Genomic DNA, 18,062 nt, shown 5'->3' on the forward strand with positions numbered 1-18,062 from the left:
AGATATGATAATAGTATTTGATCTCTTTCAGTGAAATTGTGTGTTTGGAACCTTTAATTATGTATTGGCTCTAATTTTTTTCCCCCTATCTTTCTTTAATTTAGCATGCCAGAGGGTATTGGTGGATCTTTTGGTATCTTTGATGAGCTCAAGAACATGTTCAGAAGAGCTAACCCTTCTTTTGAGAATATTTCTGGAGAAATCTCCTTGTACAGTAAATATACTATAATTTAAAATGTTTTCACTAATACCTAATAGAATATTTTTAAAAAATGATTTGGAAGTCACTAAGATCTCTCTTGTAATATGGAAGTTATTATGTAGTCAATTGTTATGTGTAAAGTTTTCAATCATTTTATTATTTGCACGTACTTAACTGTTTCACTTCTGTTTTGGCTAACCAGATATCATTGGGTTTATAGTCTCATTGCCTCATCCCACCCCTAGTTGTTGTGCTTAAGAAATGCTAAATAATTTTAATTTCTAAAGAACTTAATTATGAGTAGTTTACACTATTTGAAGGATTATCCTTTTTTAAGAAAATTACTATCTACCCTTCAAGTATTTTCTATCACTTCTTTCTATTGGTGTAGCTTAGTGACTTTTCGACTCTTTGCTGAGAAACTCATTTTTATAACCAAATCTTGACTAGAAGCATAAGCAAATAAAACAGAAAAGCTTAGAGCTACTTTCTTTGAAGCAAGGCCGAATGTTCCTGAGCCCTGCCCATATCACCACCTTATTCCAGCTCTGTGGAACACGAGGTTAAAAATCACTAAAGTAGACACTTGATAACTGACTGTATATATTGAATGTTTCTTTTACTTTTCTTGAGTGCAGTTCTCATTATCATCATCAACATTAGCTGTTATTTTATGCGTAGGGCATACACTGCATAGGGCATTGGACTAGGTTTCTTTTTTCTAGTTTACTTGTCTCTTAGGTATTACTTTTCTCTTTAATTAAATGCTCATTTCCTCTCTTATCTTTTCTACAGTTCTGCATTTCAGTTTAACCCAAAATTTTTAATTAATGAATAAAACCTAAAAACTCTTATTTCAGTTTACCAAACAGATGAAAGAAAATTTATTTGATTAGGGAAGAGTCATGTAGAATAAGTTGGAAAGTAGTTAAGCCACTCAATGTTATGAAGCCAGTCATGCTATAAATATCATTTGAAATCTGGAGAATTTTTAAGATCTCTGGTTCTATCCCTCACTTAAAAATAATTGAGAGAAGTAACTATAGCCTACTTGAAAATAAACCTCTTTCTTTAGTAGAAATGATACCAGGTATAATTATTGTATTTAATTTCTAATACTTAAAACCAACTCATAACTTTTAGGCTTGTACCAAAAAAAACCCCACCTAAATCTAAAATTAACCACAAGAGATTATATATTTTAAGAATAAAATCTCCATTTCATATCTTATGAGCATTTTAATGCTATGTTGGATATGAAAGTACATAACTAGGAATGCTGATATGTTTGTGGGTGAGCTTGTACCTTCATTTATAACCTGAATTCCAAAATTATTATGTACTTTGTACATATTACATACATGATCGTCACATTTTATTTGTTTTTCATTTTCTCTAGGAAGTTCTTCTTGTGGGTATTCTGAAAATTATTGAAAGTGACATTATAATGAGCCCTTCACAGTACCTAACCTTTCCCTTACTGTATACTCCAAATTTAAGCAATGGCGTCTCATCACAGAAGTGTCCTGGCATTCTAAACAGTAAGGCCCTGGGATTATTAAGAAGAGCACGGAGTTCTCGGAGCAGGAAGGAGGCGGACAGTGAGAGTCTCCCGCAGCAGCTGCTTTCCTCCTGGCACATTGCTCCAATCCACTTGCCTTTGTTGGGGCAGAACTGCTGGCCTCACCTGTCAGAAGGCTTCAGTGTCTCCCTGTGGTTTAACATCGAGTGCATCCAGGAAGCTGAGAGCATCATGGAGAAAGGAAAGAAGATCAAGAAAAGAAATAAATCCTTAGTTTTACGGGACAGTAGTTTGGACAGAACAGGTATGATGTTCCTGTTATCTGTTACCTCTTACGCTTTTTTCAGACAGCATTTTGGGTTGAGCTGTAAGAATACAGTGACATTCTCATGTGCTCTGAGCATGTTCTTCTCCCTAAGTGCCTTAGTGATGGCAGGCCCTGACTTACCAAAGCCTGGGTTGTCAGATAGCTTTGAAAACTTCATTTTCTTCTGTATTTTTTGCTTTGGGGTGAGGGTTGAGGGTTCTATGGTGGCAGGACCACCACATATACAACTTCCTGGGGGTCACCAGCCCCATTTCCTGACTTTTTCCTGTTCCTGTTACTGGATTAGGGTGATTCCTGATGTTAGAGAAGGAGAAGATGCAACCCTAAGGCCACTTTTCCATCTTTCTGTTCCCTACACCCCAGCCCCCGTGAGCCCCACTTCATCTCCTTTCTTTCTTGTAGCTCACCTCTCCTCCTCGTGCCTCATCCTACCTCAGTGCCCCCTCCTGGTTCCTGTCACAGCATGTCTGGATGTGTCAGCCTTTCTTCAGAGTTAGAATCTTTCCCATTCTAGTGCCTTCTATGATCACTTTTATGCTTCCATTAAGCTCTGCCTCATTCCTCATATGATGAGGGCAGGAAGAACCTGTTTGCTAAAAAGCAGGTTATTGTGGTGAGAAGTAATACAGGGCTAATTAATAGAGGCCATGGGGTGAATGAAATGACTAGAGGAGACAGACGGTTAGGGGTTTATGGTTATTGGGAGGTCCCGGCTTCAGGAGCTCTAATTGCACAGAGCTTACATGCCCCACTGGCACCCGGCTACAGAGCACGATGCCTTCAGGGCAGGTTCTCCACCACTGACTCACACAGATAGAAAGGAAAGACTGTAATGACACTCTCAAGACCAAAGAGTAGGAAATGTCACCTGATATCCACAGGTAGAGCTCTGGATTCACTCCTCCAGACACATTTCCATGTTCTCAGCATAGCATACTTAGGTACTTTTGTGGGTTAGCCTAGAAAGCCAAACTTTTTTTGAAATAAGGTAGTTATAGCATTTTCTTTTATGAATTGAATTTTGCCATCTAAGAATTGATAGCCCCAAAGCAACACATATGTGATCCTGTTGATGATGCTGTCTCATGTGCATTGAGTGCTCTCTCTATGGGCATCACTTTGCTCTACTCTTTCTACATATGTTTTTAACCCTCACAACTACTCAGTAAGGTAAGTGCTCATACTGTCCATATTTGTAGATGAAATTATACAGCATGACCAACTTATATAGCTGGTAAGTGATGGAAAGGGATTTAAATTCACCTATATTTAATTCCAGAGCTCAAATGCCACCACTACACTCTAAACAGTACAGACTGCTTTCTTGTATTTAAGTGGGGGTGATCACAATGTAAACAGGCTCTAATAAAATGAAATAAGTATACATAGTGACCTGAGAAAAGTCAGTATTGGGAAGTTTTTAAAATTTTTATTATAAAAATATGTTAGAAAACATGTATTTTAGAAAGAGGACCCTACATAAATATTTAAAAAGAACATTTAAAAAATAGTATATATCCCAAAATTATGAAGGGAACGATGAAGAAAATATTATAGTGATAATGCATCCTTTGCCACTAAACCAACTTTGTGACATTAAGCAAGTTCTTGAACCTCTCAGCACCTCAATTCTATCACCCTCTAAATGGAGACAATAAAATTTACCTCATAAGATTGTTATGCGCATTAAATTAAGAAATATTTGTCGTATTCCTACCTAACAGCACCTGCGTACACATGCTTTTTGTTATAGTCTTTTATTTATGCAAAGTCAGTTTTGACATAGAAACATTAGTGTCATATCAGCCATGAGTTCTCTATACATCTCGTTATCTTTTGCAACAGTTCTCCAAATAATGAATTTAACTCTTCCTTTTAAAGACTACAATTGTTTAAGAGGTGTATTCTGAAAAATTGATAGGGTTTATAACTGTTGAAAAATGGCAACAAATATATATGCTGCCTAATAACTGATAGTGTTCGTCTTCTCAGAAAGTCTGAGCCCTCAGATGTGCATTTTGGTGCATCTTCATTAACATAGCTTTACGTAAAGTCACGCAGCATAGTAGCAGGAAGTGTGGGTGGCTTGAGGATTCAGCTCACTATACATACTTAGATGGTGCTAGAATTAGCTGGATAAGAAACTAAGTCAGGATGAATAACCAGACAGTCCAAAGCATATAGCATTTCCTTAGCACACCTTAGAGAAACATTTTAGAATTTTAGACTCACTTAGCAATTATATTCAAAGATGACTCATCAGGGAGCCTACACAGGAATATATTTAAACACCACAATTTTTCTAAAATCAATTTTTAAAAATCATGCTATTGTAATAATATAGGATGATTGGAGTAGTGCATGTGACAATGTGTGCTCCCTGGGCTGGGATCCATAATGTCAGAGTGGCCCAATCCAATCAATAAAAGAATTGTGGCACAGATTGTAATAGGTCACTGCAGTGACCTATTACATCAGCAGTCTGTTCATTCCCCCAATTAGCCCTCAGTTATCATGTATTTTGAAACATTTAATAAAACTTCTAATGCATTCCATTACTGTTTTCACTCCTGGGGCTTTTTTGGAGTTAACATCAGAACTTTGGGAATATTGTTTGAAACAGGTCAGGTTCTGACATCCAGGTAAATAATTTACTACAAATGAACAACCACACTTTGTGTTCTTTTAAATTCACTTTTCTACTCAGTTTTTATCAACTGCTTTACTGATTATTCTAACATCTTTTTACCATAGAAAACAACAGTCCAGAATGTGCAGAGTACACAAATCCTGGTGAAAGGCTCATAGAAGAAGGATGTATTCACATGATTTCATTGGGATCCAAAGCGCTGATGATCCAAGTGTGGGCTGATCCCCACAATGGCACTTTTATCTTTCGGTATTGATTATCCTCAACTGCCCATGAATAGATCATGTATTTAAATAATCTATGTGAGACATTAATGTGAAATCTGCTAATAAAGATCACTACAGCAAATCATAAAAATAGTATTTAAAAAGAAGATACAGGGGATCCCTTGGTGGCTCATCAGTTCAGCTCCTGACTTTGGCCCAGGGCGTGGTCCTGGAGACCCGGGATCAAGTCCCGCGTCGGGCTCCCAGCATGGAGCCTGCTTGTCCCTCTGCCTGTGTCTCTGCCTCTCTCTCTTTCTCTCTGTCTATCATAAATAAATAAATAAATAAATAAATAAATAAATAAATAAACAAACCAACATTCTAATAGTTATTAATACCACCTTTGTAACAATATATTATTCATTCCAAAAATCTGTAACTGAACTCTAAAGTAGATTATGTTAATTCTCAGATTTTAGACCAAATACTTGCTGAGGTATTATCTATGGAACTATTCTGTTAGATTGCAATTACCTTAAGATGTTATTATCAGACAGCTGTTTTCCGTGCAGATTATGTATTTAATAGGCATTATCTGATCAACTTCAGTTCTTACAATCTTGTCTTTTTTTCCTACCTCCTTTGTTAACTAGTGTAGATATAAATCTTTTACTTGTATTGAGTATGAATAGTATGATACTATTTTTATAAAACTTTAAACCAAAATACGTTATTTAGATGATACATGCTTTTTGTTGTAAATGTTACTTGGTACTTTATATACATCCTATCTTAATTCTCTCAGTAGTCCTTCCAAGTGGGATAGACCTCTAGTACATCCTGGCATTTAGACATTTATGTACAACATGTATTAATTTTTGTATGAACCAACTATTACATTTTAATGTCTAAAAGAGCAATGACTGTAGAAATAGTAACAATAAAGGGTTTTTTTGCAAATTGAATTTTGAAAATTAATGCCTAAATTATTAGCACCAGCAAATGAGCATCATCTCATGAATTGAGGTAATACTATAAGAAAATAACTAAGCATATTTTATGGTATAAAACAATGACCTACTGACCTTTCAGGTTAGTTTAAAAGTAGAACTGCTTTTTAATCTCATTTAAATATCTAGAATTATTGTTGTTATACATTTATTAAATGCTGAGATCAGAAATTTCATGTTTTCAGCCTATACTTTTTCTCTTTTTTTATAGTATGTGCCTGGATTCAAATGATGATATGAAAGCTGTTTTACTGGCACAGGTTGAATCACAGGAGAATATTTTCGTCCCAAGCAAATGGCAGCATTTAGTCCTTACCTACTTACAGCAGTCCCAAGGGAAAAAGAATAACCATGGGAAAATCTCCATATGGATTTCTGGGCAGAGGTTTGAAACATTTTTAGTAAACACTAACTTCAGTTACATTTTTAAGTTTAGTCTGTCATAGCTTCTGAAATATGTTACAGAAAACTATAGATAAAATGTCCTGTATGTTAATGCAAGAATCTGTGTCAGAGTTGGATATTTTTTCCTATTTATCACTTTAACACAAAATTAATTTCTCATACTAGTAACTATTGAAAATTAACATTTGGGTTTGGGGGAACATGCAGAAATCTGGACACTTAGACATTTATGTAGAATATACGTTAGATCAAGGAACAGAACCTATAATTTGGTCCTTCATGTCTATACATTTATAAGATGACTCCACAAGAAATTATTTCAATTAATTGACTAATCAGGCTAATACCTAATTTTTTTAAGGCTAATACCTAAATTAAGTCAGATTTCAAAAGAAGTTAGAATGACTAGAGAAAAATATAAGCCAGTGTGTCAGGTGATAGATTGAGATAGGGTCCTAGAAATGTACCAGGTGATAGATTCAGGTATAACACTGTGTGATGTTTACCGACCAGGAGAATTGTGGGTCAAGTTAATAAGAAATATTTTCTGGAATATCTTAATGTAAAACTTAACCCCAAGAGAGCTATCTTGGATTTGTAAGAGTTGGGAAGTATTTTATGAATGAAATAACATGAAAGCGGATACAGAATTGGAAACTGGTATAGCATGGAATGGGATCAAGCTGGCTCGAAGAAAGATCCTAAGTTGAATAATGAGAAAGAAAAACGAATGGATATGGTAAAGCTGATGGGCAAGTTTTGAATTTCAAGATGAGGCATCTAGAATGTAAGGAATGGACTATAAAATATTGCATACCTGTTATGTTAAAGATCTTTTGCTAGGTGCATTATAAACATTACCTCCTAATTCTCTCAAATATCCCTTGAAGTAGATTAGACCACAGAAACAATATATGCCTTAGCGTAGATGAATCTATTTTTAGTCATTCATTTGTTCATCCATTAAATCTATATTGAGGAATTACTGTGTACCCACCATGTGCCGTAGTGGGCCTGAGGGAAATGGTAAACAAGACTCAAGACTCAAGTTCCATGCCTTTTTGGAACTCACAGTCTAATGGGGAAGCAGCAACAAGCAAACAGTTAAATGAATATATACAAATTATGACAAATATTGTGGAGATAAAACAGATCCCTAGACAGAAAATAACTGGTTTTCTACTTAAGAGGTGGATCAGGAAAGGCCTCTTTGGGCAAGGATTATTTGAGACCTCAAGGGGAGATGGAGCATGCTCTGAACAGAGGAGAGGAAAGGCCTGTGAAAACAAAGGGAAGGCTGTGTGCTGGGTCATTGCTGAAAGGGAGGCTATCAAGTTAATGGCTTCCAGCTGTCCAGCCTCAATGCTAGAGGAAGGCAGAGGAGATGGGGTCTGTGAATGACCTGGAGTAGTCAGTCCCTGGTATCTGCCACAGGAAAGAACAGGCTTTGGAAAAAAAATCAAGACTTCAGTTTTTGTGTATTCATTTTTAAAATACATGGAAATATGCCATTGAAGCTTCTCTATTCCAAATAAAATATTTTCTGAGACAGCCAATTAGTAAATTTTTTTCAGAACCTTGAGTGAGATCCGTTGGAGTTGGGGATAGGGCTGGAATAGTGAACCTCTTTCTCTTGGACTCTTTTCGCATTTCTTGAGCTCTCAACATGTGCCCGGCACTGTATTCAACACCTTACACAAATTACCTCATTTGGTCCTCCTGATAACACTAGGAAGTAGGCATATTGTTTTCTCTGTTTTACATATGAGAAAGTTGAGACCCAAAGTGGGGGGTAAAGTCATGTCACAAGAATGGAATACACCGGAAACTTGAACCCAGATACAACCCATGTTTTAGAACCTGAAGATTTATTGCCCCACAGCTTTTTTTTTTTTTTTCTGAATCAGACCACCTGACAGCTATAGGAGTCCTAAACTATTAGACTTGTTCAGAGTGGGAGTTTAGATTAGATTGTTCATTGTAGACAGTTAGTGAGCATAGCCACTGAATTCACATATTTCTATATTACTTTGAAGGAATTTATTTTTACCATTTGGTACAAAGTAATGATTTCATTTGTTAATAGAACAATGAGCAAGTGACCAAGGACAAATACATTATTCCTTTGATTAAAATTTGGTACTATCTTTATCACTTTCTGAACTAATAGAATAATTTCTATAACACATTTCCAGAGAATGTTTTTAATAATACATAATGACACTTAAAAACAAATTATTAATAGTTTATGTTGTTATTTAATGATGAGCACACAAATCTGGTAGAAATACATGGCACATAGTAGCTATTTAATATTTATCAAATTCATCTTGTAAAGCATTTACCCTTAAAAACTATATTAAGTCATACTGCCAATAGGTGGCAGTAGTGCTTCAGTCATGGCCATATATTTGGTTCAAGAAAGATGCAGGTAATAGAAATGATCTTACTCTAATGTTGTATATCAGTTATAACTCAATTTTTAAAAGTTGTCTCATATCTTTATCAGAAAATATTTCTTTAAAATAAATTTATATGTTAAATATGAAACAGAAAGCCTTAGGGAAGAGATTTTAAATAAATAGATATACCAATGTAGAATTTCTCATTAAGAGCTAACCATGTCTGCATATTCTATCTTATTTATAAACTTTACCTTTATAAGTTACCTTAATTATCTTACTATGGAGCTTAAAATATTCACCAAATAGGGATAGAACTTAGCATACTATACTTCCAACTAGATAATGAAGTCCTCTTGTCATGTGTGTCTCTCTTTGAGAAAACATTTGAAGGATTTTTTTTTTTTTTTTTTTTTTGTCATTTGGTACAAAGTAATGATTTCTTTTGTTAATAGAGCAATGAGCAAGTGACCAAGGACAAATATATTATTCCTTTGATTTAAATTTGATACTATCTTTATCACTTTCTGAACTAATAGAATAATTCCCATCACCAGCTCTGTGATACTAAACCAAGACTGTTCAAGAATTTCCCATTATTAAACATTCATACTTTTGAAATACTCTAAGTCACTGAAATAATTGATTTAACTTTGTTTTTGATGCAGGAAGCCTGATGTTTCTTTGGATTTTGTGCTTCCAAGAAGAACAAGTCTATCATCTGATAGCAATAAAACATTTTGCATGATTGGCCATTGTTTATCATCCCAAGAAGAGTTTTTACAGTTGGCTGGAAAATGGGACCTGGGAAATTTACTCCTCTTCAATGGTATATTTTTCTCCTTTGAAGAACTTCTAAATTTTTCTCTCAGATAACAAGTTATTAAACTAATAAATTATCCAGGATAAGATATTAATCCCTCTTCCTTCACTTAAGTAAGTACTATACTACTTAGATGCCAGGATGCACTTTTAAAATATTTTAACATTTTTATATTGGAGATGTTTCTTACAATTGATATATACATTTATTTTTTTTTATTTTTTATTTATTTATGATAGTCACACACAGAGAGAGCGAGAGAGGCAGAGACATAGGCAGAGGGAGAAGCAGGCTCCATACACCGGGAGCCCGACGTGGGATCCGATCCCGGGTCTCCAGGATCGCACCCTGAGCCAAAGGCAGGCGCCAAACCGCTGCGCCACCCAGGGATCCCGATATATATATTTAATGTAGGGATGTACGTCATACCCCAACCCCTCTCCTCCAAAAAGAAAGCTTATATTAAATCAATTTTATTAAAAAAAATCAATTTTATTTTATAATCCTGGAATATGCAGTATTATGACAAGTAAACTTAGAATGGTTGTCTCTCTTAAAATTTTAGGGTATTCTATAAAAATAATAAATTTTAGGGAAAATATGTTTAAAAAAAATATATATATATATATCACTAAACCTGACACATAATAACATTCAGGCAGTGCTTATTGAATATATAGATGGATGGAAGGAATAGAGACATCAATCCATATTTATTTTAAAAAGAAATTTACTGATTATAGTTTCCATTTACTTAAAAAAAAAAAAGGCAGAACAAAACCAAAATAGCTGTTTTCTATTTAAGGAACAAATAGAAATTTTGATTTTATTTTATCACAAGCTTCACAGTTAACTTTGTATATTCATTTTCCATCCGTAGTTGGCATAGGTTATTTGCTAATGAAACCAGATTGGAATTTGAGGCTTTATCAATTTTATTGAGATAAAAGAATCTAGCAAAATAAATTAATTCTTGATTTCTTGCTTTTTATGAAAAATTCTGCTTGGGTGTCTGGATGGCTCAGTTAGTTAAGCATCAGCCTTCAGCTCAGGTTATGATTCTGGGATGGAGTACCCAACATCTCAGCATCGGGCTTACTGCTTAGCACGGAGTCTGCTTCTCCCCCAGCTGCCTCTTCCCCAGCTCGTACTCTCAAATAAATAAATGTAAAGTCTTAAAACATTCTGACTGGAGTGATCTAAATCAGTAAGCTTATTTTTCTGCTATTCAGGAGCTAAGATTGATTCACAAGAGGCCTTTTATCTATATGCTTGTGGACCCAACCACACATCTATAATGCCATGCAGATATGGCAAGCCTGTGAATGACTACTCCAAATATATTAATAAAGAAATTTTGCAATGTGAACAAATAAGAGAACTTTTTATGACCAAGAAAGAAGTGGACATTGGTCTCTTAATTGTAAGTTTTCATTTTATGATTTTTAACTTTATAGTAACTGATAATTAAATATAGTAACTGTTCATTAAATATGTAATTAGCTATCAATTAAATTTCTAAAGTTTCTCTTCTTTCTTTCTCAACATTTTTGTTCCTTAAAACTCAGTTTTTTCTTTAAAACAATTTAAATACTCAGAAATTGTTTTCAGGTTTCAAATTTTTATCCCCTTTTCCTTAGAACTATATTTCTATACTAAGTATTGGTTTAGTTTACATCTCCTGATCATTTAAGAAAAATGTTTATGATATAGTGAAAATATAACATATGTTAGCCTAAACAATATTGCTCATTGCATTTCATTTCCATATTTATAAGTGAATACTAACTTTTACTTATAATATTGGTCTTAATTACATATATTCAGATTTTAGAATATTTGTTTAATATCAGTAACAGGAATTGGCTTTCAAAATATTGCTAACTCTGCTTATATGAGACTCTCAGACTGTTTTTTATACAATATTGTAATATTTTGTTCTAGAATATAATTTAGGAACTTGTGGTGGATATTTTTCATTATAGCAACTAGAAAGCTGAGCCTTCATAATCTTAGAAGATCTACTAAAAACTGGTAGATCTGGCCATGAAACTGTGTTCCTCCTTCTCTTGCTTCTTATAAGAGGTACAGTTATATGTCAGAGATAGTTTTTACTTGAAGGAAACTATTGGTTTGGAATGTATTTTGTTGTTGTTAATGAGATGTGTATTTCATATTTTTTAAATTATACTTTAAAGCTGTAACATTTGATTAAGGGAAAGGAGAAATTCTAGCATAGATATTTTGTAAAACACAAGTCTTAAATGGTGTTAAATATATATCTATAAAGTGGATAGAGAATAGATACCTATGGAATTTAGCTAATGATCTGACACTGCATATATGATCTTTTTCTCCCTAGAAAGTATTTAAAAATGAGGATTGAAGGCATTTGGGCCATCTACTATGATTGAGTGGTGGCCAGAGGTGCTAAGTGTTCCATACTACAAGGGCAGTATTATGCAGCAAAGAATTATCCCACCCTAAATGTCTCACCATTGAGAAAACATGCTTTAGGGAAATGTTTCTCAAACCTGAGCGTGCATCAGAATCACCCAGAGGACTTATTAAAACAAATTGCTGGGCCAGTGTTTTGGATTCAGTAGGGTCTGAAGTGTGGCCCTGGAATTTGCATTTTTAACAAATACTAGATGATGCTGATGCTGCTGGTTCAGGACCACACACTGAGAATCCATGCTTTAGGGAGACCAGGGAGTTCACACAACTAGTGTTTGTTCAAATAATAATTTTAACTCTAGGTTTTAATCATTTGTTTTTACACATACATAAAATTTCCCTAATACTTTTATTTTGCTTGAAAAGAATATAGGTTATATAAGTCACAAAATTTAACATAAATTATCACAAATGAAAATTCTAAGGGTTTGATGTGAAAACTCTAGAAAGCAAATTTTTAAAGCCTGATTTAGTAACTTGGGGATTATGAGGTCATGAGCTAAAGTCTGGCAAGGCACTGGTGTCAGGTGGGATTGTCTTACATAGATGACCATTTTGTCAGCTTTCTGATGAAAACTATTGCAGGTTTAAGTTTTTGTTTTGCCCAGCATAATCATATACAATAGACTGTGTAGTCATGCTAGTTGGTATGCAAATATACTACATGATGTCTAGGTGAAACTTTTAATATCATCATGGTTGAAAATGATCAGAGCCCCCACAGTTTCTGTGAGAAGACACTGACACAGTACATGATTTTCCTAAGCCTGAGCAACTCACCTAAAGTTAGAACCTGATGGAAACTACTCTCTGTGGGGAGAAATATTGAAAATTCCTTTGTTTTAGTTAGGAATGATGATAGCCTGGGATTTTATTCTAGTAGAAAGATCTGGCTCACAGTCACTCTTAAATGAGTAGCCAGCCTGTGAACAAATTTAAAGCAAAAATTTTGAATGCATTGACCCTAGAGTTCCTATCTCATAAGGTTGTAATGATTGGTTAATATTTGTAAGTGCAAGCAACAAAGCCTGGTATGTAATGAATGTGGTATGAGACTCAGCTGTTCTTAGTAGCAAAAGTAAGTATAATTTCATGTTTATTCTAAAATGATTAAAGCCGGAATCTTTCTCAGCCTTGACAACGTTTATACTATTGGTCACTGCTAATTGAAATGGATCTTTGCCACCTTGCCTCTCATGTTCATCTTTATTTAGTGTAGTGTCTGTCAAAAAAAATTGTTCGGCACCTTTTCAGTTTGAAATATATATTTGCTGGTTGATAACTTTTTAAATTTTATTTAGTGACTAAAGGAAAATATTTGTGTTTCAGGAAAGTCTTTCAGTTGTATATACAACTAACTGTCCTGCTCAGTATACCATCTATGAACCAGTTATTAGACTTAAAGGTCAGATGAAAACCCAACTCTCTCAAAGACCCTTCAGCTCCAAAGAAGTTCAGAGCATCTTGTTAGAACCTCATCATCTAAAGAATCTACGGCCTACTGAATGTAAAACTATTCAAGGCATTCTGCACGAGATTGGTGGAACTGGTATATTTGTTTTTCTCTTTGCTAGGGTAAGAATCACTGACTATAGTTTTACCTGAAGAGAAACTTCTTCTTTAATACTGATAAATTTCAGTGTTTTTTTTTTAAATTACAAAACCATTTATACCTCAATTATCATAAACTTTTAAAAAAAATTGCATGATTAGGTTGTCATTAAGTTCTCTGCCACAAACGGTGAAAATTCTTTTAATTGTGGAGATTTTAGAAGTTTTCTATTATCCAGAAATGTAATTAGAACAATTAAATATTAAATGCACAAGATTTAATGGGGTGCCTGGCTGACTCAGTGAGTACAGTGTGCAACTCTTGATCTTGGGGTCATGAGTTCAAGTGCCACATTGGGTAGGTATTACATTTAAATCAGTCATTCAATGTACAAGATTTAAATTGTCAATAAGAAAAATTACATGTTATAGTAATGAAAAGAAGAAAGGTGTTCTTTGAACAAGATTGAGCATGTTCAAGGTGGTATGGCCATAGACAAGGAATATATTCTTCTTTTTTTTTTTAATATTCATTTGAAAGAGAAAGAGTGGGGGGGAGGGGCAGAAGGAGAAGGAGAGAGAATCTTAGACTCCTTGCTGAGCATAGAGTCTGACACAGGGCTCCATCTCATAACCCTAAGACCATGACCTGAGCCAAAACCAAGAGTTAGACACTTAAACCGACTGCGTCACTCAGGAGCCTTAGTAATGTAGTCTTTAAAATAATGGTTGTGAAACTTGTTTTTCCCAAGCTTACAGATACACGGAAAAAAACAAGAGTCCGCAAATAAGTACAAAAAATAATTTGAGTTTGTTTGAAGTCATTTTTTAAAAATATTTTCTTTATTTTATTTGAGAGAGAGAGAGAGAATGAGCAGGAGGAGGGCAGAGGGACAAGTTGACTTTCTGCTCAGTGAGGAGCTCCACCTGGGGCCAATCCCAGAACCCTGAGATCATGATCAAATGCTCAACCGACTGAGCCACACAGGCACCCCTGTTTGAAGGTTTTTTCCTTAATGTTTATTTTGTATTTATTTGAGATATGATGAATGGGAGGAAGAGCAGAGGGAGAAGAAGACTCCCCGCTGAGCAGGGAGCAGGACCTGGGGCTCTATCCCAGGACCCTGGGACCATGACCCAAGCCAGAGGCAGACACTTAACTGACTGAGCTACCCAGGCACCCCTATTTGAAGTTTTTCTAAAAGAGAAGGAGAAATATTGTTTGACTGTTATGAGTACTGTATTAGAAATAACTGTTCAATTATCTGTTCTACTTAGTCGTCTTAGAGCAGGGACAATAACTTGCCTGACATAGACAATCAATAAGTATATACTATTTACAGGGATTGCTGAAATCCTAAATAGGGAATACAAATGTACTAATCATCCCTCCTTCCTCAAGGCCCATATCCTTGTTTAATTAAAGCAGCCTTGGTCTTCTTTCATCCTCAGAATTTTATTCCTAAGTGTAATTTCTGCAGCATTCTCAAATTTTCAGTCTTCCTAACTGGCTTGCTTTCTTCAATTGGACGACCACTTTTGATTGATTTTGCAGCAAGGGGTGCATCAGTGTCTGATACTACCATTACTGTTCTTATAAATATTTTGTCAGCATTGATTTGCCATACTCTAAGCTGTTTTTCTCTTTTCTTCTTCCTTTTTCAATTTTTTTTGCATCCAATATCTAGTTAATTTTCCCATAGTATTTTAAAATTAAAAGCTCTTTGTCTAACTCCTTATCAACATTTTGTAATCAACTGTTATAGCTTTGTATAATTTCAAAATATACATTTTGTTACTGAATGTAATTTTGTTATGATTACTATTACACAGTGACTAGATCCTAGAGACAATGATTAATATTTTATTTTGCCAACATTTAGGATCTTTCCAATAAGACTTCTAAAGTATGTTGTCATGCTTAAAACTTATAAACTTTCGGGATCCCTGGGTGGCGCAGCGGTTTGGCACCTGCCTTTGGCCCAGGGCACGATCCTGGAGACCCGGGATCGAATCCCACGTCGGGCTCCCAGTGCATGGAGCCTGCTTCTCCCTCTGCCTGTGTCTCTGCCTCTCTCTCTCTCTTTGTGTGACTTTCATAAATAAATAAAAATTAAAAAAAAAAAAAAAAGAGAGAGAGAAAGTTCCCAGGTAATGCTGATGCTGTTGGTCTGGGGATCACTCTAAAATAAAAAACAAAAAACAAAAACAAAAAAAAACTTATAAACTTTCTTCACTATTTTTCCTCCTCCCCTACAAAAATAAAATTTGGTCCTTAAAAACCTTGTATACATAGCCTGCATTTTGATCCGAATCAGTCAAATAGGCAACCTGCAGCCTCCTAGCTGTACCAGGAACTTCTAGCTTTAGACCCTTACCCTACGACACCTGGGTGGCTCAGTGATTGAGTGTTTGCCTTTGGCTCAGGTTGTGACCCTGGGGTCCTGGGATGAGTCCCATTTTGGGCTCCCCATGGGGAGCCTGTTTCTCCCTCTGCCTATGTCTCTGCCTCTCTGTGTGTGTCTCTCATGAATAAATAAATAAAATCTTTAAAAAAAATAAAAATAAAAATAAACCCTTAACCTTCTACAGTCTCTTGCTCCCGGCTACCTGCCATTCCTACTTTCTAGTGTTTTACTGTCTTTCCAGACCATCTTCTCTCCATTTAGGCTTCCCTAACCTAAGCAAAGTAGAGTCAGAAATAGTTTCTGTGCCCTTATGACATTCATATCTCATTCTTTTTTGTCTGTAATCATGATAATAAGGTGTATGTTTCTCATATATAGCAGTGGTCAGAAAGCATTGGTTTAATTGAAGTACAGGGCAAATCTATGGTTTTCATACATAAAACTTATCTTTTGACTAGATAGTAGGCCCCATTGGGAGCAAGTATCATGCCTTTTACTTCTTTGCTATCTTCCATAGCATGTAATGTAGAGTTGATTTGTTGATGGACCAATAAAAAACCTGAGGCATTTTGCTGGCATTTCAGATCACTAATGAAATGCTACTGACTTATACAGTTTTAAATGTTATTTCAGTTCATTTATAGTATATTTAAGAGACTAAGGATCATGGGATTTATGTCTTTCATTTTTGTTTATAATGCTTAATGACAAGCAAAGTGTGAGCAAAAAAATAGCTTTCAAATAAAACTGATAGATTGATGTTATATAATAGTCAATAATCATACATGTTAATTTTTTTTTAATAAGTTAAAAAAAATATTTTTTTAGGTTGTGGAACTCAGTAGCTGTGAAGAAACCCAAGCATTAGCACTGAGAGTTATACTCTCATTAACTAAATACAACCAACAGAGAATACATGAATTAGAAAATTGTAATGGACTTTCTATGATTCATCAGGTGTTGATTAAACAAAAATGCATTGTTGGCTTTCATGTTTTGAAGGTATGTCCTCATAATATTTATTCTTACAGTTTCATATGCAATGATACTTCTTTCTTCACTAGTCTTCCAACAATAAACTTTTATGTTTCAGTTATTCCTGAAGAAAACGAAGGAAACTCAACAGTGTATATTTGATACACTGTTGTGTATTAAACACTTCTGGTTTTCTTCATCATTTACATAATTACATTTTTTCTTGTTTAAAGCATTTTAGAAGAGTAAGAAAAAATTTTTGGATCTGGATAAACTGGAGCTGTGTCTTAGAGCTGGCCCCTCATTCCATAGATTGATGAGATTAAGACCCACAGAGACACTGTTTTTTTGCCTCAGCTCCCCCTTATGGAAGATAACTCCGTTCTCTTGACACCTACTACTATGCCACTTCCAGTAGGCAATGCTGCAAGAGAGTTAGTTTTCCAAAGCTGTATTAGTTTTTATTTTGATCCAGCTATCATCATATATTTAAAATACTTTTCTAACTAAGAGCATTTGGTAATGTTGTGAAACTATTTGTCTCTGAGGGTACTAGTAGTAAGGCAAAAGACTATGTCTCCACCCGTCCCTTCAATCCCCAACTCCCTTAAACTATTACATTTATGGCATGAATCTTTAGTACTTTTTTGGAAAAAGTGTTTAAAGTCTAACATATTCATTGAACTTAAAAAATAAGAATATAAAAATAAATAAAAATAAAAAATAAAATGTTTATTTCACCTATATTACTGAATAGTCATTTACAAATATTTGGAAGTTTGTATTTTTCTAATTTGAATTGTTTTGCAAAACAAATTAAAGATACTTTGTGAAATGTTGAATTATCACTAATTTTCCTTTGAATTTAATGTAATGACTGCTAAGATTGAAAGCTTAACGTTTCTGTTGAATTTTTGGATTAATCAATTATTAACGCATCCTGTATTAATGCTAATTTTCCATAGACACTTCTTGAAGGTTGCTGTGATGAAGATATTATTCATGTCAATGAGAATGGAGAGTTTAAGTTGGATGTAGAGTCTAATGCTATAATCCAAGATGTTAAACTGCTAGAGGAGCTGTTGCTTGACTGGAAGATATGGAATAAAGCCAAGGCATGTGC

The 18,062-nt window shown here is 34.7% G+C and overlaps 1 protein-coding gene across 1 annotated transcript in view; it reads left to right on the forward strand.

Annotated features, from left to right (window-relative positions):
• LYST (lysosomal trafficking regulator) overlaps positions 1-18,062 on the forward strand; it is a 189,329-nt gene that overhangs the window by 57,770 nt on the left and 113,497 nt on the right. The window contains exons 11-19 of the mRNA XM_025448651.3: positions 105-214; positions 1,602-2,028; positions 4,807-4,951; positions 6,130-6,303; positions 9,394-9,554; positions 10,781-10,971; positions 13,335-13,580; positions 16,793-16,966; positions 17,905-18,054. Of these exons, the coding sequence (XP_025304436.1) occupies positions 105-214; positions 1,602-2,028; positions 4,807-4,951; positions 6,130-6,303; positions 9,394-9,554; positions 10,781-10,971; positions 13,335-13,580; positions 16,793-16,966; positions 17,905-18,054 (1,778 nt within the window). The remainder of the gene's footprint in view (positions 1-104; positions 215-1,601; positions 2,029-4,806; positions 4,952-6,129; positions 6,304-9,393; positions 9,555-10,780; positions 10,972-13,334; positions 13,581-16,792; positions 16,967-17,904; positions 18,055-18,062) is intronic.

Source organism: Canis lupus, chromosome 4, assembly GCF_003254725.2.
Source record: "Canis lupus dingo isolate Sandy chromosome 4, ASM325472v2, whole genome shotgun sequence".
NCBI classification, from domain to species: Eukaryota; Metazoa; Chordata; class Mammalia; order Carnivora; family Canidae; genus Canis; species Canis lupus.